The 26,998-nt window shown below is 40.6% G+C and overlaps 2 protein-coding genes across 4 annotated transcripts; both read right to left on the minus strand.

Annotated features, from left to right (window-relative positions):
* Positions 1-334: 334 nt before the first annotated feature.
* Positions 335-15,075, minus strand: cnot6a (CCR4-NOT transcription complex, subunit 6a). The gene is made up of 12 exons (XM_077577368.1): positions 14,908-15,075; positions 13,688-13,809; positions 9,654-9,840; positions 9,353-9,438; positions 9,165-9,269; positions 9,007-9,075; positions 8,479-8,636; positions 8,206-8,360; positions 6,566-6,720; positions 6,261-6,494; positions 5,926-6,128; positions 335-4,246 (listed from the first exon to the last, which is right to left on the minus strand). The coding sequence occupies exons 2-12, from the start codon at positions 13,797-13,799 to the stop codon at positions 4,031-4,033; spliced, it is 1,680 nt and encodes a 559-aa protein (XP_077433494.1). The 5' UTR covers positions 13,800-13,809; positions 14,908-15,075; the 3' UTR covers positions 335-4,030.
* Positions 15,076-16,223: 1,148 nt separating this feature from the next.
* simc1 (SUMO interacting motifs containing 1) lies at positions 16,224-22,949 on the minus strand. 3 transcript variants are annotated; one of them, XM_077577364.1, is made up of 10 exons: positions 22,684-22,949; positions 20,116-21,483; positions 19,783-20,030; positions 19,607-19,676; positions 18,065-18,225; positions 17,779-17,871; positions 17,514-17,645; positions 17,271-17,427; positions 17,098-17,182; positions 16,224-16,796 (listed from the first exon to the last, which is right to left on the minus strand). In XM_077577364.1, the coding sequence occupies exons 1-10, from the start codon at positions 22,774-22,776 to the stop codon at positions 16,588-16,590; spliced, it is 2,616 nt and encodes an 871-aa protein (XP_077433490.1). In that variant the 5' UTR covers positions 22,777-22,949; the 3' UTR covers positions 16,224-16,587. The 3 variants fall into 3 exon arrangements, with proteins under 3 accessions (XP_077433490.1, XP_077433492.1, XP_077433493.1); XM_077577366.1 differs by lacking the exon at positions 22,684-22,949 and adding an exon at positions 21,973-22,079; XM_077577367.1 differs by lacking the exon at positions 22,684-22,949 and adding an exon at positions 21,927-21,965.
* Positions 22,950-26,998: the final 4,049 nt, after the last annotated feature.

Genomic DNA, 26,998 nt, shown 5'->3' on the forward strand with positions numbered 1-26,998 from the left:
GTATGGTATGTATTTGTCCAGAAATCACATATTTGTAAGCATCCAAACTTGTAGGCAGTTTTTCTCAAGTGTAAACACTCGTTTTCTCCACTAGAAGAAGGTTGGCTGTATTTATAAATTGAAAATGGGCCTAATTTAATAATTATTTTTTAAGCTTAAGCAAGTCCAAGTGGGTTTTCATCTTTAATGGATTTAAATTTTCCCATTTGTGCATTATGTGGGGGCAAAGTAAAGTAAATAATTTTAACAGATTAACACTTGAATAAGTACAGAAGCTTGTGTGGTGTATACAGACTTGGTTTGTCAGAGAATGAAACAGGAAAATGAAGCCAAATGAGAACAGATATAGAATTTATTTCCAATATTCATTGCAAAGAATAAAAGGTGACACAGCTTGAAACAGATAATATAGAATTTATTCTGAACAAGAAGTAGGAAAATACATAGGTAGGTGAAAAGGAAACAAGCAGAACCTGTAGTCAATGAAAACAAAAAAAAAACAAAAAAAAAGTACAAAACTAGTCCAACGAGAATTGAGAGGACGGCTAAGTGTACAACAGAAAACATTGTTTACCATTCAGTTCCTTTTTTTCAAACAATAAGCGTTGATTTGAAAAGAGCTGCCTTGATTTCTTGTCTGGGTTAATGGACATTCTACAACATTGTGCAAGTGTTTTCTCATCAGTTATTAATTTACTCATTTCTTTTTTTTTTGCTGGTATTTTATGAATGGTAAACAATAGTTGGTCCAGTGCATAAACACAGTGACAGATCAATAAAATGTACTCAGCTGACTACAGATAGACAATCCTGATCATTGAACAACTAGCACGAGGTCAGCAGGGGAAGGAGATGAGCAAATATACAGGTGAAATCAACGCATCAGCTAACCACAGTGAGCGCAGTGTTAAAGGATGAAAGAAGCTACATTAGTCTCCACGTAAAATGCCTTTAAAAAAAAAAAAGTGTCTGAATGTTGAGTATTATTGCCATTTTTCGGAAAGGGATGCAATCCATTATAATGTGACCGTATGACATGAACGTAATGAAGTCAGACCAAGGAAAACATTCCTTGCAGCCCTCCATTTCACATAACTTGGATGGAATTTTTTTTTTTTTTTTAATTAAATGATCCGTTACTACGAGCAGCTTTGGTGTGCACCGCAACAACAACAAACAAAAAAAAAAGATGTATCTGGAAAAAAAAAAAAAAAAAATCATTCTACGCCTAAAAGAGCACAAAAATCACAAAGCACAACACGATCACACGAGTTTTGCTCTGCGATTCGGCCTTTGCGAGGGAAGCGTGCGAAATCAAGCAACGGGACATTACTACAAAAAAAAAAAAAAAAGATCACAGGATCAGTCTGGCGACCAGCGGCACATCAAAAGCTCAGCAGCCATGAGGAGGTCAGCTCTGCTGCCCTCACCTTCAGGCACTAGCACTTCTCCAGCTAGTGCCAGGCAAAATAGCCGCAATAAAGCTGAAAGGTAACAAAACCACAAATAAAAAAAAGGAGATGGGTGGGGGATGTTGAGTCCGTAACACTAAAAGATGTTGTTGCCCTTTCCATCCTTCATTCCGGAACATTCAACTCTTGTACACATCATCGTCATCATCATCTACGGAGAATTTGGTTTGTGGCGGGATAAGCGTATACGACGGGAAAAGTACTCAAAAGTAGCAAACAATACGGTCGTAGAATTCAGTATTTATACATCAACACAATTCAATATCATTTTAGAAAGAAAACATGAGATACATCTTTTATTCACACTTTACAAAAAAAGCTAGCCTTTTCATCTACTACAATACTAATGCCATTCAGGAAAACAGGAAGAAAACAAAAAAGTGGACACTGTTGGTTTTCAGCTAAAAACATTTGGGAGGCAAACAAAAACAGGACAGGAAAGAATTCGGAGGCCCAAATTGATGCTTCCGTCGCTTTAAAACCAAGTGGTGAGAGAGATATCAGGGATTGTGGCGAGGGCGGGGTCAACTAAGTGCTCATCCTTCCTGCGGCATCAAAAGCCAGGTCGGCGCTAACATTTTGGGGTGGGGAGGAACCAAATGGGAAATGTGTGTGTGTTGGTGGGGGAGGGTCCTCGGATGGCACAGTAGCTGCAGCGACGTGAAAATGGAGGGATTTAAAATGACACAGCTCAACTAACTCAAGGTTGGAGGGAGGATGTGTGTGGCGGTGGGGGGCTGGATTTTGGTGCATTTTTTTAAAATGTGGAGATGGTCTGCCTGTGAATGCAAAGTAGCAGAGCTGTGCTAATGTACAATGACTTCATAAAAGACACACCTGATCTAAGGGCAAGGGGGCACACACCTGATTATTGGAGGGGGCTTGGGGCAAAAAAAAAAAAAAAAGTATACACAACATTAACATTGTCACGGCTTGTAAAAAAAAAAAAAGAAAGAAAACCAACTTCAACAAAAAGACATAAAATCTTCACAAATGTCTCAACAGTATTTAAAAATAAAAGCAGAAAAGGTTGTTCAGGCGTCTGCCCAATGTTTAGTAGTGCAAGACAACGACTGCTACAACGAGGCACGATGTTTGCTCCGACATGGGGGATTCTTATCGGGTGTCAGTCACACGCCACAGACGTGTGCGAGTATGTAGATGTGGTGCGAGGGTTGACCTGGCGTCTATGTACAAAATGGCCACAAACAAACCAAATCAACATCGGTAATGGCGGCGGGGGAGGGGCTTAAAAACAACAATATCTACGCTACGGGGATGGTTCATCTGGAAAGGAGTGCAAAGTGGTGGCAAAACGCCGTGAACAACCTCTTCTTCTTCTGTCGTTTGTACAAGCTGGTCATCAGTTTCACCGCGACATGAACGGGATAAAAATTTAGCCATAGTTTACATACAATCTTCTCTCAAATGGGATCATAATTTACTCTTGGTACAAAAAACGCCAGAAAACAAGTCTTCTGTGGTTCATATACAATCATGTAAAGACTGAGTCTACGCTTTTTGATTCTGTACAAACACTTGTGAAAAAAACAACAACTAAAGAACAGAAAACACTGATATTGTGAGTGTGTGTATGCGGGACCGATGAAGCGGGAACGTCACTACTGGCCGTCGAGACAGTGCTACAAATCTGTGTGTGAGTGTGTGTGTGTGTTGAGCCGGACAGTGAGAGGAATGCTGGTCGTACCACCCATGACTCGCTCTCTTGCTTCCTGACTAGAAGCGAATCAAAACCGCGATCCCCAAATGGCCCCTGCCCAAAATTAAGTGCGGGCCGAGAGTGCCGTATAGCGTTAAGATGAGACTAACACCCAAAACAGCCTGAAATTAGGTTGGAAGCTGTTTTTTTCAAAGCCTCCCTCCAGGCTGTGTGAAGTCATGCAGCACCGTTGGGTGGCTCTGTGGGTGTGGGAGCTATTGCACCGGGGCCGGGGTCGGGGGTCGGAGGTGTAGCACCACAGGAGGCCGCGAGCACTCGACAGGGACTCCAGCACCGCAGAACGACGGCGGGAAAAGCTTCCGTCTCGACTCCCGACTGCCAGCCCGCTCTTCTTTGCGCGCGACGCGTCTGCCGTCTTTGCTGGTTTTAGGTTTATACAGGACGGTCAGACGCGCGCGCACACACACACACCATCGGCTCGGAAGCTTCTCCGCTAAACGTGGCCCTCCCTCTCGCGTCGAAAAACGCGCGATGAGCTAGCATCCTGTGTAGCGTGACAAGACGGTAATGTGTACGGATGGGTGGGGAAGGGAGTCCAAAAGACAAAATATGATACACAAATTGGACTGAATTGAGCAGTTAAAAAAAAAAAAAAAAAGAGAGAGAGAGAGAGAAAAAAACAAGAAAGAAAAATATAGAATATCTATAACATCATACGAAATCCCTGTTGGCCAGACCTCACTGTACGAATATTTTACAGGTTGTGGGTTTTTCTTCTTTTCGTTTTTTTTGCCTTCCTCCTCCGGGGCGGCAGAGGGAAGAGCTGGTCGTGGGGAGAGAGGGAAAGAGCCCCCCCTGGTGGAGTGGCAGGGACTCACTACCTGCGTGCAGGCAGATGGAGACCGTTGACCTGGGGGGGCACGTTGGGCAGGAGCAGCTCCAACTGGGTGAAGAGACTGAAGTGGTCGGAGGGGATGTGAGGGTGCGGGCAGCCGCTGACATTGTTCTCTACCAGCCAGTGAGGATCCAGGGGGCCCAGGATGCCCAGGACGTTCAGGTGAGGCTTGGAGTAGAAAATGTAGTCGATGACACCCTAAAAGGAGACCAACAGGAAGTCAAGAGTCCGATTTCATACTGAGATAATAACGAGGCACTAGACCTATTTTGTAATTTGCCGACTAAAATGGGATTTAAGTTGTGTTGAAGTCAATTAACTGGTAACGTAACTGAAAAAAGCAAAGAAAATGAAAGTAGTGTACCAAAATCATTAAAAGGGAAGTCAACCCCCCCATTTTTTTGACAATAATATGTTCTATGCAGCCCCACTATTCTAAATCCATCCTGGTTAATATTGTGATATTGATATCAGAAAACGACCAATCACAGCTCACCTGTTTTCTAAAGTTGAGCTGTGATTGGTTGTTACCTGAAACCTGAGCAACATTGATGTCATCTTCAGTCAAAACCAAGTGTCAAAATGGCCGCCCCCTGAGAAGGATAAAATGGCTGTTTTCTTTTCTTTTTCTGATCTATGTGCAGCCCAATACCAAGTTGTCCATATGCGGACTGGGGGTAGGCGACCGCCACGGGCCCCGATCACATGGTTGCTGACTCGATCGGAATGGCACGTTGTCTCCCGATCAGAACTCTGATAAATATGGGGTTATTTTCATAACTTTTTATTAGATCTGGAGTTACCCAGTGAGAGAGTGAGACCTCATTTTACCACACAGCTAGCATGTCGTCACTTTGCTAGAGTGACACTATTGGCTGAAAGCCGTTGAGCGGGTTTTGGAAGTAGGTAAGTTATTATCATTCATGTAGAAAGCGGAGACAGTGCGACTTGAGCTGTGAGCAAAGTGAGCATTTCATGTGGCGGAAAGGATATACTTGTAGATGCGTCGCATGTTTTCTCACTGCACTTCACTGATGGCCATCCGGGCAGCCTCGCCGCCATCAGGCGCTGGCACTTCGGACATGCTTTGGGCTCTCCCCGCCAATCCAGCTGCGGCGCCCGCCGGGACTGTGCAGTAGCGTCGGTCACCCTACGAAGGGACCCCGGCACCTAGCCTAGACTAGCGCAAATCCGGAGAGACGGGCATGCTTCGCAGGGTCGCCACTCCCGCCCGGGCCGGCAATCTAACCTGGTGCGAGTCCAGACCCAGAGTCAGCATACGCTAAGATTAAACATTTCGCTTGCTTGCCCTTAAAACGCAGCCTATTGTTTGTTCTGAAGTTAGCCCCCCACCCTACGCAAAATTTGAAGGAAATAGGCTGTTACGTTTGTGCCATAAAAAGTTTTGTTTGCGCTGCTAGTGCAATTATTTTTTTAGGTCATCCACAGTATACCCAGCCCCCTCCCAGCTACTGAAAAACGGACCCAAAATGACACAATTCGTACGTTGCCACGTTTCTTCCTTAAGAAAAACAACATTAGGTTAGCCCATCAATTTGTGTTAAGTAGCATGCTTTAAAACGGCTACGGTTCTCAAAAATAAAGCTCTCGTGAAAAGTTTAATAAAATGCCGAGGTATCGGATCGGGACTCAGAAGATCTTCAATTAGGTTAGGTGACTCGGGTCCCAAAAAGTGTGATCGGGACCGCCCTAATTTTAACAGCACACTGCCAAAATGAAAAGCAAATGAGAATTTTAGGGGGCAAAAATGACTTCTGGTATTTGAAGAGGGATTTTTTTTTTTTTTAGCAAAAGGTCCATGGCGCAACAAAGTATGGGCACCACTGACGTAGACAACCTGCAGTCAATCCACTTGCCTTGAAATCAAACGTGTAGTTGGTGTAAGGCATCAGGCCGTTCTCGTAAGCGCTTTTCAGCTTGAAGCCGTGGGTGATCCTGCCGTTGGACGTGCTGTTCTTGCCGTTGCAGTTGAATTTGGTCAGGCTGTCGCTGTAGCGAAGCTCCTTGAAGTCCTTGTGGGTGCAGTCCACCCCACCCGTACTTAAGTACTCTACCACGCCTGCGTGGGGAGACAGAAATCATCGTAAAGAACTGAGCAAAGTCAAAAACTGATCATGACACATCTTATTGTCTGATTTCCTTTAGATTCAACCAAACCATTCCAAGCACATACAGTGCATGTGTCACATACCAGAGTCGGGCAAAGAGTTGAGGTCAGCGCAGAGCACCAGTGGAATGCCATTGGTTTCACCGGAGACCGAGGACAACTTGAGGCTGCGCGTGGCCTTGTCCACGATGTTCTTCACTTCCGATAGGAACATCATGGTCTGAACCAGCTTGACGTCAGAGTATTCCGGGTCCCAGTGCATGTGGGCGTTGGCTACCAGCAGCAACTGCTTCTCCATGCCGTGCAGTGACTTCCCAGCTGAAAGATGGAAACCCGGATTAAGACATAAGCTCCAAAAAGTATATGGAGGTACTGTGGTATCGACTCACAGGAGACTTCCATCATCTCCTTGCGGACTTCGAGCAACACGGCAACCCCGATGTTGTCCTTGGTCATCACGCGGTTCAACATGGCCTCCGAGCCCTCCGAGTTAGCCATCGCAAGCTGGTTAAACTCCACGGTGTGCTTCTGCACTGCACCAAACCTGGATATGAAGAGATGTGGAGGGACGTGGTGGGGATTAATCACTAGTGTGTGTCAAGTATCACTTTTACTAGTCCACAAGCATTCTAATAGGTAAAAGAAGGTTTGTGACAGTCAAGGTGAAAACAGCCTGAACTCACCAAATCAATAAATAATGCAGACACACTGACGTCCAAATTTATGTTGAAATACACCTTCTGTTTTTATCCAGATACGAGTTTATCTTGTTTTGCGTTTCCATTCTATTCTTAATACAACCCGCCACGCCCTTGAGCCAGCCAAAAAAAAACAACAACAAAAAAAAACAAGTGGCTATTGTGTGCGGCGAGTTCCGAAGTCGTTATCCTTCCAGCCAAGCTACGAGGCAAATTTTGCTGTGCTAACGCGCGTTTCTGATTGGTGGGCGGGTTCCACGCTCGTTCCTGGTTGGCTGCTCCCTCTCGAGCCACTGCGAATGGCTGCGTATTACGTGTGACTTTGGAACGCGCATGCAGAGAGGAAGAAAGCGGAAGAGAGTTGAGGCTGTATACTCCAATGTGGAGATTAAACAAGAAAGTGAATAAAAAGAGAGACGAGAGAGAACCTGGCATGCTTGATGGAGAAATTGCTCAGTTGGTCAATTCGGATACAGAAGATGAGGACTTTGATCGATTTTTGGATGAAGACTGATCAAAAAAAATAACGCGAGTAAACCGTTTACATATACAGTTCTAGTAATCCATTCTGCCCCCCATAAAAACAATAGCTTTGTAACACATTCTTAATGAAGAAAATAAGTTGATGCTGGAGTCAGACTGGTCAGTTATAGCTCAGTGTAGAGGTGCAATGATTGGTCAACAATCAAATGATCTATTTAATTGATAAACATTTTGATAATTGATGAATTTAGAGACGAATCCTCTGAATTTCAGCCTATAAAGAGTAAATAGTCTCAGATTTCTGAGGTTCAACAAGAAAGCATAGTATCTTTTCCTTTCAAAATAAGACTTTTGAAAACATGTGGTTTTACTTTGGAAAACAACTATCTACATTTTTGCCAATTTGCTGACATGCTATGGACCAAACCACATAGTGGATCATAATTTATGTCTGAATTTTCTGCACTGTCAATATGAAATAATGTCCTGTTTTTGAATGAAGAAGCAATGGAACTTTAAAAATCTGATTCATTGATGTATCAACAAAATAATTACCTGAATAATTAAAATTATCGTTAGTTGCAGGTTCAGTTTGAGTGTCTGGGCTACAGACAGCAGCTTCTTGTGGGTGTCTTTATTTGGTATTTCTGGCTTTAACTGTTCCATTCAACAAGCAGCTGAAAGTGCATCTTCGAGAGGGCTTTACAGTAACTTAGTTGCTCCATTAAAAAAAATTAAAAAATTCCACTGCCCTAAAGTGGCAACCTCAAATTTTGTCTTGCAACACAAAGCTACAATGACTCCAAAAGCTCAAGCCAATGCTGAACTCTTTGTAAAAGAAAACATACTTTTCAGTCTTGTAGAAAATTGCACATCCGTCCACATGTTTGCGATCAGACTCCGACATGGTCCTGGCTCGCGACTTTGGACTGAAGAACCCGTCATAACCCTGCTCCTTCAGCTCAGGCAAGAAAAAACTGTAGTACTGCTCTGTTTCCACTTCCTATGTTTCACAAGGAGACACGTGGGTGAGGGTGGACGGCAAGAAGGTGCTGAGATACATTGGCAAACATTTAAATAATAATAACAATAAGTGAGATGCCAGACGATGATAATCTCACCTGCAAACTGATGATGTCCGCATTGCAGCCCATAATCTCTTGGATGATGGACTTCTTCCTGTACTCCCAGTTCAGAGCCCAAGAGGGGCAGTAGCCGTACAGCTGCCTCGTGGCGTACTTATCACACAACACGTTGTAGCACATGACAGAGAACAGCGCTGCGGGGGGGGGGAGCACAGAAAACATTTTAGTTCCTCTCATACAGTTTTAAATAAGTAGGAGCAATGTTCATTCGTCGACATTTATTTAAAAAAAATAAAATAAAAAATGTGAGAATGAGTCTGTAGGAATCCCATCATGCACTATTCTGAGAAAAATTAAGGGAAGGCTTGAATCCTGACTTTCATTAAAAGAATCTAGAAAATGTTATGGAGTACAATTACAACCATTATTTCAGTTGGTAGTGTGCTTAATTGACCTTTATGCTGTACAAAACAAGCAGGCCTTCTGTCTATAATGTAAATACATTTGAGCTTCGCTGGCTAATTTTCAACCACGGTTGTACTAATATTACTACTGTTGACTTACCTGATGGCCGGGCTCGGTCTGGTTCCTGGAGGGAGATCCACGACCGGGCCGGGGGCTGTTCTGTCGGTACTGAAAATGAGGAAAATAATGTTTAGTTTGTGTGATAACAGGTAATCTTTAAAAAATGTTTACCCTCATATGACAAATTGGCAACTCACTGCGCTTGATAGCCCCCGCCAGATTGTCTAACAAGTAGTTGAGCAGTCTTCGCGTGCCGTCGGGTTCCTGGTAGAGGCTCATAATTTCTTGTGCAAGTGGGTTTCCTAGAGGGGGATGAGCAAGGTTGAGAAAGAAAATGACATTTGGAGGAAAGGGAGGATGCGCCTGATGTAAATCAGCTACTCACCTTTTAACCCCAGTGTTTGTAACTGAAACAGTTTCCCCAATTCAAACGGCAGAACCCGCAACTGGTTGTTATTTAAAAGCAGTTCCCTGTGGAGTAAAAAAAAAAAAAAAGTCATATTTGATCAACAGGAAGAAATACTTCCTCCTTCGTAATAAGTATCCAATTCACAAGACTGGATTTTAACAAAAAACAACAACAATTGCTACAAAGGAATTGTGTGAAATGCGCCCGTGTGGAAAAATTTCATTCACCGCAATCGGTCTAAATGAAGTGATGATGGGAAAAAGGGGACATGGTTCACCTGAGAGACACCATGTTGCCCAGCTCTGCCGGCAGGCTCCTGATCTTGTTGGATGAAAGATCCAGGTACACCAAATTGTGAAGTTTGGCAATGTCTGGCGGGATGCGTGACAACGAGTTGTCACTGAGGTGCAGGGCAGTGAGGTGGGTGAGTGACCACAGGGCTGTGCTGAGACTCCTTACTCGACCTTAATAAAAAAATGAATCATTTAGGAGGGGCGTTGTGATCCCATCCGTTTTTCGTGACACAAAAGTCAACAACTTTGACACATTTCCAGCTGGAGCCAAGAGGCGATTGTGAAGTGTCATCGAATCAACTGGACAATGGACTGCTATTTTGGTGGAATTTTCTAAAAACAAAATAATAGCACATAAAATCCATAACAGATACATTCACAAGAAAACAATTGCCGACTAAAGTAAATGGTACTGCCTACCCTACACTCTTTATGAAAAATGTTTAGTTTGCATTATTTAAGTTTTTTTTTTTTTTTTGTAGGGCAAGTGACACAGTTTGAAACATCACAGTCGTTTTAAAGGCGCCCACTTGGAGCACACCAAGGAATTTCTGCCCATATGAGCATATTTGGGGATATGTTAAGATGAAAATTGTCAGCTAATCAAAAAAGGGGGTATTTAGAATAGAAAACAAAATGAAAGGATGGACATCCATAAAACAAAACCACACAATGTTCAGGTTTCAGTATATGTTTGCCTCTATTAACAAAGCACAAAAGCTTTTTTAAATACAGAAAATAAGATACATGGTCACGTCTACCTCCTCCTAGCTGTCCCTAATAAAATGGCCAGCCCAACTGCTTGCTACTTAAAGTCGCCATGAAAAAAAAATATTTAAAAAATGACGTGCTGATATAGTTTTCTTTGCTTGTGGTGGTTATTAAGATGTCAACGATTGTGTAGTCTTGTAGTTTTGACCAATGCACAATCATGAAGCGTTAGTTCCAGGGTTTTTCCTGTGCACAAAATTCAGAGGCGGCCACCCCACCTCCATCTTATTTGCTCACCACCTCCAGCCTAAGTGACTGATAATGAATGAATACTTTAACATGATAATAGTCATATTCTTACTGAAACCATTATTCTTATTATTGAAACATGGAATTATTATATGTTGCCTGTAAAAAAATGAAATCGAGTCAGCTGAATTTACAGAACACATGCACGTCATGGCGCATGGTCAGGATTAGGGATGTTCTATACCACTTTTTCCCCGACCGATACACAACTCTTGAGCAGTCACCGCAACTGATACCAAACGCCGATATCACTGGCAAATATAATTCCCCACCCATAAATGAAAGATGATTATAAAGAAATGTATGCATATCCCAATATATTATTTTTCCTTAAAATTGCATGAAGTTAATGGCAATTTTGTATTCATATAATTACTTGTCCCTGATCGTAAAACGGCCGGCCGATAATGGTATCGGTTAGGGCTGCACAATATATCGAATAAATATCGATACCACGATATTGGCTCATGCAATATGCATATCGCAAAGACATGCAAAAAGTTTCATATGGAATTTTATGCTTTTATCTGAACTTGACCAGTCAGCCGCTAACTAAAATGTGCACTGCCATCCAATAGTTGAACATTATCGAGAGGGAATTACAATTAATTAACTAAGATTATATTGAGTTTGCTTATTTTGCTGCACGAAAAAAATACAATTATTTCACTGGACAATAAAAATTTCATTTCTTTAGGTAAATGTTAAATATCGCAATAATATCGATAGCTATATTCAGCAACTATAATCGCATCATTTTTGTGCAGCCCTAGTATCGGTCACAGCCATCAGTATCGATACCTTAAACTGGTATCGGTAGTCACCCATCATAGTCAGGATGATACCACCTCTGCCTCAATTTTTACATGGAGAAGGACCCCACAAAACCAAACTTGATCTATAAAAAAGGAAGTGCGTGGCAGAATTACTTTTACATGATCTTGATCTATGTATTGCCATATGACCTTAAGATAGCAGCATAAACATTCACAGCTTTTGCATGATACTTTCCTTTAGGCAAATAAATTTTTGGACCATTTCTAATGAGTATTTGTTGTCAAGGTTATGGAAGACAAGCTTTGTGGAGGCGTCTTATAATGTCAGGCAAAAATATACAGTAGCATCAAGATCAATTGACTGTATAGCACCAGACTTCATAGTTGCTTGTGACAATCAGTGGTACTTTACTTCATATGATTTTCAGCCAAATGCATTCAGTAGTTCCTGAGAAATAGCGTTACTAGTGGTGAAATAACATCTAACTAACTGAATCTGTTATTATGGAAACCACAACTGATATTCTCAATTGCTTCAGATTTTTCAAATTACACAATGACAAACTTTGAATTGCTTAGCTTCATTATTTTATGCAGTCCGTCACTTTAAAAGGCTCAAACTTTTTGTCAATGAATGCCAATTAGGACTTTTAAATGAGTATTGGCATGAAAAAATAAGTTCAAAATTGAATTTACCATGGTTAAGTACATTAAAGTGTTTTGTTCAATGTTATGTAGAGTTGTGTTGAGAAATAATTAAGTTATATTATTTTACTCTAATTTGAAGGTATTTTTTTAAACCAGATTTTCAATAGGCATTAAAGCACAAAAGCATTTCCCAAAATGGCCATTACTCCTAAATGCTTCATTCTCATTTTCAAAATTCTTGCTGTGTTGTACTCCGATTGAGGTGGCCCTCCCAACAAGGTTCTGCATTTGGACACTTTTTTTTTGTTTTTGATCCTGTCAGATTGCTAATAAAAGCGCAGACTGCAGAGCTAATAAAACACAGCAACAAGTAAAATCATGCAAGCATTTGTGTTTACTTTTGCTTTCTAGCCGTGTGGAAGCAATGAGTAACTAGCAGGGGTTTATAGATTTAGATAAGGCATGCTGATTAACAACTTTGACAACATTGACATGGAAGAACACAGACCACTAGTCTTTACCTCCACTTGTTGCTACTTTTTTTTTTTTTAGATGTTGCCAAACCTTGACTTCTACTGAAGGGAATGCGTCAGTGAAGTTACACGCAGAAGTAAGGGCTCTTCTTTGGCCTTCATTCTTGTTTACATGTTAACAACGCCCACCAGAAATCCCATGGAGGACACGAGGAGTTTGAGGAGCGAGGTGAGAGGAGAGATGAAATGTTTGCAGAAATGAGACTCATTGACGTAATTTCTGGAAGATTGCACCTAATGACGGCGCGTCACGTCATTGACTCGTGTTACAAATTAACCGTTGTATGTCCGCTTTATGCTTTATATTTGAAGTGGGATTTAATTAAAGACAATTATGATCGACATTGTTACTGTTCATAATTTTTCAGATGGAAACACAATCATGAGTGGTCCATAATCCATCCAGTGTGCATCTCCCCCCAGCCCTTACATACATAGCGCACGTTATAGAGAGCCTCATAAATATGTATTAAGTGTTGACATGTTGCATAAGTATTGTGTTCAATGAGGGAAAAAAAGTTGAATGAGCCAAAATGTTTTTTTCCTCTTTGTGTGGTGGTGAAATGCATTTGAGCAAATAACACCCTCATTACTGCAAACCTTAAAAACAAGTGGCTGGTTAGGTGTAGTAACCTTGACCAGTAACCATAAGTGTGATTAAGTCATTTTGGTGTCAAATACTGCCCCAAACACAACAGGCATTCGGCTAAATATGTTTATGCAAATTAAAAATAATCAAGGAATGACAGAAACGGAGGATTAACTATTTTGTTTAGAGTACAGAAAAAGACCCAACCGAGGATTTTTCTTCTTCTAGGTTTTAAAAGGTACAACATCATAATTTAATTCTGTGTTTTCAGTTTTTGGCATTTGTTCCTTCATTTCCGGTTTCAAACAGGATTTTTTATTTCGGTGCAACCCTACCAAACTGGTAATGTAAACAAAAAAGACCAAGTGGGGTGGCTTAAGTTGACACAATGATCTTGAAGATTCAAAAAAAGAAAAACACTTTACAGCCAGGAACTATTGACAAATACGCACCACTAATTTCCAGCTCAGCCCAGTATGACTTCTTCCCATTGGCTGCCTCCTCGCTGGACATTATAGTGTACATCCGCCTGGGATCTGGCGGGTCATATTTTTCCTTGGGCATTCCTGTAACACTAGAGAGAGCGCAAGAGTGAGACAGATCAATGCATTAGGAGTGGCTGGAAAAGATATAAAGTTGTGTCATCAATTGGCAGACTTCAGTTTACAATCAAAGTCATTTACATGGAACAAATTGATGTGTGCCTACTTATTGATCAATAAAATGGCTTGGTGAAATGACACACACCAAAACCCATTGGGGATCCTAAACTAAGGAGATCCTGCTCTCAAGGTTCCCAGAGAGGAAAGCTATTTGAAGATGTGTGCAAATGTTAAATAGAGACTCTACAATCGCATGTGGCTGAAAAATAACAGCGTAATGAAAATGACATTTAACAAGTCTTGGCAAACTATATTGCATGAGCATCATTTTAGATGTCTCCTTAGTACCAGATATCACTGTATTAAATTATTGCAAAAGTGCAAGAGATAATGTCAAAACATAATCTGGCGATGTGTTTATAACCGTTATAGTCCTCGGTACTGGTTAGACGATTTTTCCCTCATTGACGTTCGCTGATTAGCCTAGCTTAACCTAAATAGGTTTTGTTGGCCACCAAACTCTGCCTAACACACACGCCGCACAGCTAACGTTAACGCGGAGAATTTCCTGGCAAACAGACGGGGAAACGGAGACACTAAGTGGGTCAGATCACGCATTAATAATGTTTAGCATTGCCCCACCGAGCTTATCAAAGACGCGCAGTGAATTTTTCTGAAAAGATACATCACAATTGTTTACATAACAGCCGTGCACTGCCTAGCGAACAACACTAGGCCAAGAAACAACGTAGCAGCTAGCTACTGCTAACTAGCATATATTACAAAGGCATCAAAATCGCGTAATTGTTAATAAAATACACGGCCTTACAAAAGCATCACAACACCGCGTCTGCTATTCAGTCCGAGCTATTTTAGCTTTAGCGCTCGTTAGCTAGCTAGCAACAAGCTAACAGATCCAATTATTCGAAGCTGACCGACTTGCCATTCTAATAAGTCTCGCTACGGGGGAAAAAAATACCAGCGATGTTTTCGGTATCCGACTCGGCCTAAATTCGCGTCGAGGTGAGTAGATCTGGAGTGGGCTGGATGGGAAAGAGTCGGGTTTATACCTGCAAGAGCATACCAAATGGCGAGGACGACTGCGTGCTCTCTTTTGTTTTCTAGCCACTTCTCAGCCGTTTCCGCTGCTGCTGCTGTATTATGGCGACGGTGGGGATTTTTTCCCTTTGCTGATAACGGCGAGCGCTCCTATTGGCTCGCGTCTAACGGGCTCGAACAGCTGTTGAATCAAAATAAAAACCCTCACCGTTAGGGAACATTACTAAGGTGGCGTCTGGTCCTTCTTTATCTTGAATAATGATGGGTAGCTTTCATACGCTGATAAAAATGCTGCTCTACTGGATTAACTGCGCATGATGATTTTCAAGTTCCTGTAAACAAAAAATGAAATATCTTATAAATGTGACACACTCCAAGAAAAGTGTTGTTTACAAACCTGCACATTTTAATGAATAAAATCAACAAACATATCAAATGAGGCTCCTAAATTATGAAAAATAGAGAGCAGAGAAGGATTGGCTGAGTAATTAATTTCTGAATACTTTGACATGTAAACAACATGAATTAACACTCCAGCCTCCAATTTCCCGCTGAGAACTTTAATAATGAGAAGCACCCACTTGCTCGCCTCTTCCTTTAAAAAAAAAGCTAGGATTTGTTTGGCAACACTAGATGATTTTTTTTCTAAACCAAAAAGGCTCCCTGGCCTGTTCCTGTTGACTTCCTGGTAGGCTGCTATGTCAGCACTTTCAAATATGGGCAAGGTTGCACCGGGCCGCCGTCGGCCTTTCACACTGAGCAAGTGCAGTGTGAAAAGGCCTTTATCTGCCACTCAGAAACAGTATCCTGTGTGAGACCAAAAAAAAAACAGGCCACTCAGATATAGTATCCTGTGCGAAACAAAAACAAAACAGTATTGTTATTAAGATGATCTACATTTTTGTCCTTTAATGTTAATAAGAGTACCATGTCACACATAGGTGTATTTAGTTTTCTTCCTGGGGGGCAGAAAATAATTGAGAAGCTTGAACATTTATTATTTTTGTCAGATTCAAGTGATTTGTAATCATTGAGATACCAACAATTGTGGGCAAGTGATGTAAAGATCTTTGTAAAGTTGTGTTGTATGAATAAAAAATTGCCGTTTAAAAATTTGATAAATAATTGAGCTGTCTGTTAGGGTTCGGTTTTTTAAGCACAACCTCTGATGGATTAAATCAATTATATTGGGTCATTATAAAAGGGCTGTGACATTACTTTTTTTGGTTTTTAAATAAAAGGTAGAGACTGTGAGTGTGAATTGCTGCCAATGTGCCTTGCAATCATCTACGACCGTAAATGTGAACAAAAACAACGTAGTCAGAAATATACATACAAAATAATTTTTTTAACATTAACACAAGAGCAAAAAATAAACATTCGGTTGGTCTTTGTAATTTGCAATCCCCATTTAAAACTTTTTTTTTTTTTTTAACATTTACACATGAGTACAAAATAAATAAATCATTTGTCATATACCCCATTGAACAAAACGTCACTCAGAAATGGTCATTAATGTACATTGTCACCTATTAAACATATAAAACAATCAGTAAATAAATATAAATACAGAATTAATCTTTTCACATGTATAAAAAATAAGCAGTTATTTGATTGTAGTTATAAAAATACCTTTCAGACAGTATACTGTAATGACAAACGTCAATAAAATCAGCACAGTTTCTTAATTTTTAATTACAGACATCTAGCAGGAAGTCTTGTAAATAAGTGAGGGACTCTTCCACGTGGAGAGGCAACGCTTGACCGACGTCTGCCTGGGACCTGGTCAGGAAGGCCTCCACCGATTTACAAATGGCCGCCTTTGTAAGCACGTCATTGCTTTTGCAGACCAAGGAGCCGGGCCGGCTGATTTGCTCGCTGACTGAGCTGCACAGATATCCTACAGATGACATGCACAGTGTGGACAGGACATCATCATTATTTGAACATCCTCTCACCGCACAGTGGGAAGGAAGTCTACTTCATGAGCAATGCATGGAATAGACAACGAACATCATAACACGTTACTCATGCAAATGGATTTAAAAAAAAAAAGGTTTCTGTACCTTACTTTTATCAACCCTTGTGCAATAATGTAATAAATCAAATGTATCAGATTACATCCATGTATTCCAGATATAAAACAATATGCGAAAAAAAAAAAAAAGCAAGCACAAAGGCGGTTCCTCCGAACATCTCACCGTTCATTGTTGTGTTGTAGCTGACTAGCAACATCCAGAGGTGTTGAACCAACTCGTCCCACTTCTTCCAACGCACACCATCATCCTAGGGATCAACATCACGCATCAGGCATACCCAACAGTTAACCATTAATGAATTCATCTCATCCCTAGGTGGCAAGTGCGGTAATCACCGTCGGGTCTGCGGCCAGCGTGCAGTTCTCCAAAAAGTACAGCAAGCGGCTGAGCGACATGGGCGCGGCTGATTTCAGCGGGGACGCGTAATCCAGTAGAGATTCCAGCAGCTTCCATCTAAGCAGGCTGCTCTGCAGGCTGTCCAGCAGCAGTTGCCTGAGAGTCATTCGGGCAGAGACGGAACCTCAGTGAATGTTTTGTGTACCGGTTCCCGACTTTGTTCGTTCTTCTCTCGTGCTCACCTGTGAGCTCGTAGGGGCTCGATGCTGATGAGTGTGAGAAAGAGCTCCTGCGATAACTTGGGCGCGCTTAGAGTAGGAGAGCGATCCGCCTCTAAAGCCAGAGTTAACATTCGCTGGAGACTGGACACGATTCTGGAAGGTTAGAAAGGTTAGTCTTTCATGTGAAAAGGACACAAATATTTTTGGGACATAAAAACAATACTAAAAGGTTTTAATGCTTGATTTTGTCCTTTTTACAAGTGTGCTCACAAAATATGTGTAATACCTGATATGTTCGTCTTTTTCTCTGGCGGCTTTAATGCTCGTTCCACTTTCAGTTGACTTGATGATGGCAGAAAACAGCCACTTAATGACATCCCTAGAAGACCGACAATATATTTTTGTCATAATTGACCAGAGGTGGCTAGAGTAAAAGCAAAAGCTCCTCCACCAAATAATTATTTAGCCTTTAATCGAGTGACTCATGACATTATTCGGCCTGTTGATAAAAATGGTCACAAAAAATGGGCCCGTTTCCTCTGCTCGACCTTGAGCCTGTTTGCCGAACTCACTGGACTTGCGGGAAGCGCTGATTGCATGACAATGTAGCTCTTGCGATGGAGTGATGGAGTTCAGATGTGGACTTTTTGTAGCAGAAGTCATCCTCCAAAGTCTGCACAATATACTCCAGGAGCATGCGCACCACCTCAGGTCGATGCTTCGTTTTCTCATCCTGATGAAGAGAGGCCAACGTAAGAACAACAATCCATAATGTCATAGAGATTTTAGACATCAAACTGTTGGCACACCTCCCCTGACCATTATTCAAATCAGCTCGTTTTGTTTAGCTTTTTTCAACATGGAAAAGAATGGTGGGGTAGTAAGAATATGCACAGGAAGTTAAGTATGGCTCGACAATACAATTTAGTAGAATGCAATTTTCATTTATTAAAGGCTGCAATTGTTTCATTTTTGAAAGTCGCTAGGCTTTTTTTTTTTTTACTGTACTTATATACTGCATAGCGTCTAGATAAGTTCAGCGCTTATGAAGTGTGGTCCACATATTTCCATATTATTCTTTCATGAAATGTGAAAGGTCGAATTTTGTTAAGTTGTCATAGTGGACGCTTGCATTTGCTTCTATTTTTGCGCAAGTCTAACACATTTAAGTATAATAAACATAATATTGTTTATTGTGCTACGGATTAATTTATGGTTTCTTGCAAAATAAACGGGATGAAGACATTAAAAATAAAAAAATTAAATAGTTGCACATTAAATCCCAATAGAGAGGGGGAAAAAATCAGACTCCGGCTGAGGGTTCCGACTCCGGCTGAGGGTTCCGACTCCGGCGTAATTAGGGCTACGTATAAATATATATATTTTTTTTAGAAGGCGGGGGCAATATTCAGAGAAAAAAACTTGCAAATTTGCCACTTTATAAAGTGGCAAATTTGTGAGGAAGAACTCGTAAATTTGCGAGTTTTTTTTCTCTGAATAATGCCCCCACCCTCTAAAAAATATGTATCTTTATAAGTGGCCCTAATACACCGTTGTACGAATGCGACTGAAGTTGACAATTGTGGGGGGAAAAATACAGTTGGTGGATTTTCGCCTCACACCAAGCGATTTATCACAACTATAGTCACTACAGCCGCAACGGAAAACTGCCGACCCTCTATCGGGTTTTGAGGCTTTGCATACAACATATTGTACTGTATTATATTTTTTTATTGAACAACAAAAATATGAGGCGATTGTCAAGGGATAAGTGGATTTACACAAAGTGTTTTTTTAGCAATGTGAAATTGCAATACCACAAATTTAAGATGTTAACATTTTTTTAATGATTTTTAACGAAAGAGGATTTTTTTCCCCCAGAGGAAATGCTGATTTTCAAATTATTTGTAAAGGAAAATGCACATTTCTATCCCAGACTTTTTTTCTTAATGTAAGATTCTAATCTAAGGCCATATCGCCCAGCACCAAGAATGGGCAAATTATTTTACAATACAAACAAATTGGAAATTAACCAGTGTCACTGAAAGGGTCATTACACTACGAATTCTTCACTAGCTAGCTGGCTGTGATAAATTGCCCTGCTTGTCCAATACCTGAGCGGACATGACTGCAGTCAACATCTCCCAGCTCCACGGAACTGTGTTTTTATCAAGCAGGTGGTGTCTGCAATCAAAAGTTGATTTCAATCCATGAATAAGCAGCTGACAACTTCATCGTTGGTCATTTTCTTTGGACAGACTTCACTATCATTCTTTGCCGGCCGGCTCACCTTTGGGCCCTCATCAGCAGATTTGAGGCCTGCACACAAAGATGATGAGGACAAAGTGGGTCCAGCAGGATGCCACTTAGCAGGTGGGACGTGACATCCTTGGGAGGACAGTAACCAGGATGTAGGAGGTCCGACAAAAGCTGCAACGTGCCTTCATGGTGGTTCTCTTCCATGGTGATATAAACTTGGCTGAGTATTTGCTGGCACCGAACCTTCGATATTTCACAGTTCACATTTTCCTCGTGCGTCTAGAAAACAAGCATATGATGAGTGTATGTTTAATGAGTGCGAATGGGGGACTTAAAAAAGAAAAATGTTAAGAATGGTTCCAACCAGAGTATTTGCTAATCCATCCATTATTCTCTGGTATGCACGTGGGCACACAAAACGCCTTTCGTCCTGACTGGCCCCCCCGAATTTGACATCAGCGCTCCCTTCGCCGTCACTCTCCCCTTCGTGCCACATGAAATATGTTGGACTGTCTCTCTGCGATTCATCTCCACCTGCCCAAAAGTCATCCAAATCGTCCTCACTTTTCGGCATGGAGCGCGAAGAGTCGACGGGAATGTCGCGGGACAGGTGATCAGACCCATCTGACTCTTCATCAGCCACATCTTCCAAAACGGCGGTCCAATCTTGTGCGTGGTCACATGTGGAGACGGGATTTTCTTGGCTGCTGTTCATGTGAGATGTGAATGAAGAAGGGATGCGCGCCGAAGAAGAGGCATGAGTGTCGTGCGCTTGTCCGGGACACAGTGACCTCTGAGTGGCATCTTCAGTTACGCCAAGAGTAGCGTTTTGTCCTGAATGTGTGTCTTTTGTTACTTCCCTTTCTAAAAAAGGACGTTTTTTTGGTATTCGGCCATTCAAGACACGTTTCAACTGAAAGGAAAACACTTTCAAATTTGGCTTCAACTTCCCACAGTCTTGCTTGGCTGATTTGCGTGTATGCAAATCAAGTTTATTTGAAGTGTGGTGTTTCAACGTTCTTTTTGGTCCGTTCTCTTGTTTGCCTGCCCCGATTTCAACATCAGCATTCCGACGACTGTCTTTGAGACCGTCGCTCTCTGCTCCATCTCCACCCGTCAAAAAGCCTTCCGAGATTTTGCTTTTTGATATGGACCTTGGAGAGTCAACAGCAATGCTCCGAGACAGGTGATCTGATCTATTTGACTCGGTGTCAGTCACGTCTTCTGTCCCTCTCCGTGAAAAAGTAGTCCCATCTTGTGCATGGTCACATGTGGCGATCGGGTCTTCTTGGATGTTGTTTGTGTAGGATGATGCAGGGGTGAATGAAGAGGGGACGTGCAACAATGAAGCGGAATCATGCGTGCTGTGCGGTTGTCTGGGCTGCACTGACCTCTGAGTGGCGTCCTCATTTAAATCAACAAAAGCTGAATGTGTTCCTTCTAATGTTGTTTCTAGCAAAGGACGTTTTTTTGGTATTTTGTAATTCTGGATAGGTTTGAACTGAAAAGCCAGCACTTCCCAATTTGGCTCCAACTTCCCACAGTTCGGCTTTGATGATTTGTGTATATGCAAATCAAGTCCATTTGAAGTGTTATGGTTCAATGTTCTTTCTGGTATGTTCTCCTCTTGCTTGGCCTTCTTCGTCAAAGTGTTCTTATTGCAGTCCGTTTTTCTTTCATGGAACTTCCCGTCTGGATGAGCCTTTGTTGATTGTCTCTCCCCACTCGGAAACTAGAGAAAGGGAAGATGATTATCTTACTTGTAATTGCTGTACATACAGACAGGAAATATGCGGCCATGAATAGCTGACAAAAATATGTACAAATTAAACATGAAAACCTAAGATCCACAGAATATTAATGAACCAAGAAATAAAAGGAAAAAACACCCTGCAAGCAGTGCAACCAAGAGAAACTCTACAAAATAAGAGAATAGTTGCAGGCCTTGTTCGCAAATTTTCAAAGTGGTTTACGGGCTGGAAACATGGCAGTAATCTACATTTACCTTACAGACTACCATTGCGCCTTAAAAGCAAAAAAAAAGTCCACATTTCAGCCAACACAAACTACACTTTGAACTTGAGAAAGATAAAAGAGGCCGTTTTCCTCCGCGATTGCAAAATGTGATGCTTTGCAGAATAAAACCACAAAGTGTGAATGCAAAATCAATCAGACCCGTTTGAGCTCCGTTCCTCGCATGATGCAAATTGTCAAAACTCACGTTACTTGTTTTGAATAATGAAATGGGTTCATGTTCCACAGACATCACATACACACTTATGACAAAGCATGAAAGAGCAAACAATGTAACGCTCTCGACTTCGTCACTCCTCCCCCCCCGCCCTCACTCTGACGAGGAGAGGGGAAAAAAAACAAGCTGCTGGCCTCTCCAATAATTTTTTTTTCCCAAGAAATGGCTTGTTTACTGATTTCTGCAAGAAGCCAACGATATTGAAGCGGGACTTTGGAGTCATCTTGAAAAAGAAAAAAATATGCTCATTACGGTGATGGTCACTTTTAGCACTGAAACCTTGATTTTAACGGCATGGTCAATTGGCCCATGCCTAATGATTGTAAATTGTCTGACAACAATTTTTGACAAAAATCCGTGAACGTTCTTGCAAATACGATCCGCGAATCTGTCTTACTGCAATACGTGAACTTCTCATTTTCCCCACGATATTGTAATAGTGATATTTTTTTACTACCAAATACTTACTGAAGTCATTATTTTGAGCACTACCTTTTATTTGATCATATTCCACATTGTCCCCTGTAAGACGTTTTGCTGCCTACTTGATGACATAAATCGCCTAAGTGTACATACAGTTTATGAAAGTGAAAATAAACTGGCGACCCCTGCTCTAGTGGTAACTGGCAGCTTCCCAAAAATCTTAAGATTACTCAATTTGCGCTAATGTAGCTTACTTACAGGTGGGTTGGTGATGGTTTCTTGAACAAATTCCACATCCAAGCAGTCCTTATCACTGTCAGAGTCCGAGCTGATGGTGATGACAACGTTCATCCCTTTTCTTCCTTTGTACAATGTCGAGGTTTTCGAAGGCTAATATTAACCGGCGATGTACACTGCCTAACGACATATATTTACCGTAAACTCAGCAACTCAAAAAGTAAAATAGTCCTCGGAGGGGGGGAAAAGTTCGAAATTTATGAGAGGTAGCCTGCTTCTGGTTTTTGTCTTCTTCTACGCCTTATGTCTAAACAGAGGACAACGATTTTTGGCATTAATATGGCACACTGACATCTGCCGAAAAGGAGTGATACAGCAGGCCTGGGCAATATATTCCAAAAGCTCACATTTGATTTATTAAAACGTTGCCAATCGTGGATGAGGTTATTATTATTATTATTATTATTAATAATAATAAAGTGCACTAATCATACATTAATTCATCCAACCATTCTCTAAACTGCTTATCTTCATTAAAAAATATAAAATAGTTAATAGCTATATGTTTATAATGAACGAGGTACTCAATAATTTAAAAGGCTATAAATATTATGTTAAAAATGTAAATTAAAACTGACAAAATGTAACACTAGGTACTAAAAAATTTGAAAAGCTATAAATGTAATGTAAAAAACACATCAAGTTTTGGTTTTTAATTAGATAATTTAATTTGACAATTTAGAATATATGTAAGAGGCTATATGTGTTTAAAAAGGTTTTGATTGTTATTTACACGTTCAAGAAAGCTGTGTTCAATTCAGTTCTACACTGCTACAAAATGCCACAAACAAATCATCTGTCCAATGACTGCCACTTGAGGGCGCTCAGGCTTTGCAGACGTCTCGTGACGTTCTCCGTTAATAATCAGAACAAAAATGATAAAGTCAGTAAATGTCAGGCCTCTCAAACATGTGAATAAATAAATGTTTTCTTATATGTTGCTTTCCTTTAAATATCGGTGCTATAAAACTTTGATAATGATGACTATATTCATACCTGATAGTCAAACTCCTTGACGACTCAAAATAAATACAAATACATTTAATGTAAAGTTGCCAAAAAACAAGAAACAAATGGAGAGCCCTAAAATAACATTATTGGCACAGTGAAGCAAACTCTCACTAGTGTTTTACAGCCAAGACGAGCAAACAAAAAATGTGTACAAGGGGCTACTGTGCAATCTTATCTGTTATTAATGTTTTATGAGATTTTTTCCCAAAAGGATTTGTCGCTGTCAAGAACTTTACCAGGAAAGTAACATGTCCCCCCCTTCCCTTAAAGTGGCCATTGTTTTCTTAGAAAAGTGCTTAAACCGCAGTCACATAATTTAATTGAATAACGCAACTGACCTCAGATGCCTGCATCCAAATGACACTGGATGAATCATGATAGGATGTAAAGCTTGACATTGCAGCAATAGGAGACTGTATAATGCATGTGTGCTTATACAGTGTATATAAGGTGAAAATCAATGTGTGGGTGCATCTGTACAACCAGTGAAGGATATGTTTAGAAAATCATCCTCGCTAACATTTAGTTTTGTTGACAGTAGCACTAGTTCTAGTTATTTGGATCTAAAACGAGAGAGAGAGAAAAATCTCATCATTCATCATTTTAGATGAGAGGAAAAGTACAATATGTCTGCACACATTAAGAGGCAATTGTATCAGGAAAATATCTGAATAATCTTTTTGGACCGCTGTCCCATCTACACACATTTCACTTCCACGCAGCCAGAAATGTATTCGTATAGAAACTGAAGCAAAACATTGCACTTTGTGGTTGCTAGATGATTTCTCAATCGCAACAGCGCTTCCTGCCAATAAATCTTACACAGTTGAAAGCCTGTTTATTTTCTTTTTAAATGATATCTCATTTGTAAAGAATGTGCATTTGTGGGATGAACACGCATATGTGCCAAATTTTGTCAGCCTACACACGTAGGCAAAATCATTGGTACCCTTCCATGAGAGAAAGAAAAACCTATAATGGTTACTGAAACAACTTGGAACTAATGATACTTGAATTTTCAAACGTGTATATTGACAAGCCACAAACATTATACATGAATGTCTTTTGGTTAGATGAGACGTGCGTTCTCTGCTGCGTTCAAGTGTGCCATGGTTGATCGGCAACTCTTACTTTTTCTCCCTCTCTTTTTTCTTCTTTCTTTTTTTTTTTCTTTTGAGAGCTAGGTGTCATTTATGGAGTTAAAATCCTGCCAAAACCCCACAAACACACAACACGTGATTTACTCACACCCAGCAATTTGCAAACAAAATCAGTGTGTTTACAACAAAAATCTTTAGAGGACATCTTTCAAGTACAAACTAAAATCTTTCAATTATGAAAAAATACCCTTCAAGTGCAACAACAAAAAATCCTTCATGTACGAAAAAAGCAATTCTACAACTACGGATAACATTCACGTGACTTTCGGCACTAATATTCTGCTTGGCAGATCCACTCCCATACGCACAAATGCCGGTAAACTTTTTCAACAGGGGGCGCTGTTGAATCAGTCTACGCAGAGCCGTAGAGAGAGAGAGAGAGTTTGGCCAACTCAGTTTCAGAGCTACCACGTTGTGATTGGTCAACCCCTGGTCACATGACATATTGTAACGCGCGCCTGCCGATCAGTCACGGATGACGCAGCCGGTCAGCAAAAAAAAAAAAACGTGAGAGCAACAAAAGGATTGGCATTTTATCAAGCCGAAAGAAAAACAATGGGCAAAAGGTGGCGTCTATAGGAGCCCGCGGAGGAGGAGACCAGAGTAGCCGGAGTCGAGGGAGCCACGCAGGCTTTTATTTCCTGGCTGCAGGCTGATTACTAACCAGGTGCTGAAAGTGTTTGCGTAACTGCAAACCTTTAAGCTTGCAAGCATTGTTTCAGTCACAAAACAACAGGTGCACTTGGTGCCATTTTTAACTGACCTAATGGAGTTTATAGGCAAAAAATAAATAAATAACACCATTGCAAAGCTCGAGAAGAAGTGTACGCTTGTAAATCTCTGTTCACTCTTCCCAATTTCCAGACAGAAAAGAAAGATCCAAATGGACGTAAAAGGAGGCTAAAATGGAACATTTCTTGGACACATTTATTTTGTCAATATCCTGAAAGCGAAGGAGCAGACAAATGCATCACAAAGCTTTTGGATCGACATGATTTCCGTTTCTGTCTGTTGCCGAACACGGTCGTCGTTGTAACAGGCAATCCACGGCGACTACAAAAACGCTGAATTCAAACATCAACTTTCATGCGGTTGAAATCCTTTAAGTCTCAATTGCTTTCCATTACACTTGACTACTGTTTTGTTGACGCCCCCCCCTGCCCACAATGCACTGCGCGGTCCGGGATGCGCACTGCGTTTATTAGTGCCAAAAGTCACGTGACTGTTATCCGTAGTTGTAGAATTGCTTTTTTTCTTACATGACATTAATGTGTGAATCTGAACCCTAATTAAGATGTTTTGTTGAATATTCCCATTAAAAATGTATGTTTAAAAATCGATTCGATTCGAGAATTGCGTGCTGTAATATTGCGATATATTGCGGAATATATATATATATATATATATCTTTATAACAGATATATAAATATATATTAAAAAAATATATAAATATATAATATAATATAAATATAATATAATTAAAAAAATATTTTTTATCATTTTTCTCTCAAGAAAAAAAAAGGAAAAAATAAAATACAAAACAAAATTAAAAAAATATATATATTTTAATGTTCACATTAAAGTTTGCCAAAAAAAAGTAAAAATTTCAGAAGAGGGCAAAGACTTTTTCACGGCACTGTGTAGACAATAGCAACATCACTAATTTGAATACAAAGAAGTTGCATTATCATGTCTGAATTAAGCCAGACCCTGGCAGGAGATTGTTAATGTTCTGCCAGTCAGAGGTCAATATCAGTAATGACTCTGAGACAGACTGCTGAGAATATATATATATATATATTTTTTTTTGAAACTCTTGTTTTATAGATCTTTTCTTTTTCTTTTTTTAAGTATTGGAGGGAGTCCACGTTCTGGAGTGACTGTCGCATGTGAAGAAAGATAAAGACTAAGAAATGATACCCATGGGATCCACCCTTTGTGTCTTCTAAAAATAATGGAAAGGTCCACAGGGAATTCACGAATAGAATTTCTTAGTACATACTGTAGTTTTGTCAAGCCCATTGCATCAATAGAAAGAATAAAACGATTGTCCAACAGATGGTTGGGTACGGTTATAAAAACGAACAATCAACAACAGGCTATTA

Source organism: Vanacampus margaritifer, chromosome 10, assembly GCF_051991255.1.
Source record: "Vanacampus margaritifer isolate UIUO_Vmar chromosome 10, RoL_Vmar_1.0, whole genome shotgun sequence".
In the NCBI taxonomy this organism is placed as follows: Eukaryota; Metazoa; Chordata; class Actinopteri; order Syngnathiformes; family Syngnathidae; genus Vanacampus; species Vanacampus margaritifer.

What these genes read in the sequence shown, in the direction of transcription:
- cnot6a (XM_077577368.1), bottom strand. Translation starts at nt 13,799, where the DNA reads ATGCCCAAGGAAAAATATGACCCGCCAGATCCCAGGCGGATGTACACT. An exon ending in GGCAACATGGTGTCTCTCAG is followed by an intron (nt 9,439 to 9,653) that starts GTGAACCATGTC and finishes TTTACTCCACAG; the next exon opens with GGAACTGCTTTTAAATAACA. An exon ending in GGAGATGATGGAAGTCTCCT is followed by an intron (nt 6,495 to 6,565) that starts GTGAGTCGATAC and finishes TCCATCTTTCAG; the next exon opens with CTGGGAAGTCACTGCACGGC.
- simc1 (XM_077577364.1), bottom strand. Translation starts at nt 22,776, where the DNA reads ATGAACGTTGTCATCACCATCAGCTCGGACTCTGACAGTGATAAGGAC. An exon ending in CTGCTGATGAGGGCCCAAAG is followed by an intron (nt 19,677 to 19,782) that starts GTGAGCCGGCCG and finishes TTTTGATTGCAG; the next exon opens with ACACCACCTGCTTGATAAAA. An exon ending in GAAAAAGACGAACATATCAG is followed by an intron (nt 17,646 to 17,778) that starts GTATTACACATA and finishes CTAACCTTCCAG; the next exon opens with AATCGTGTCCAGTCTCCAGC.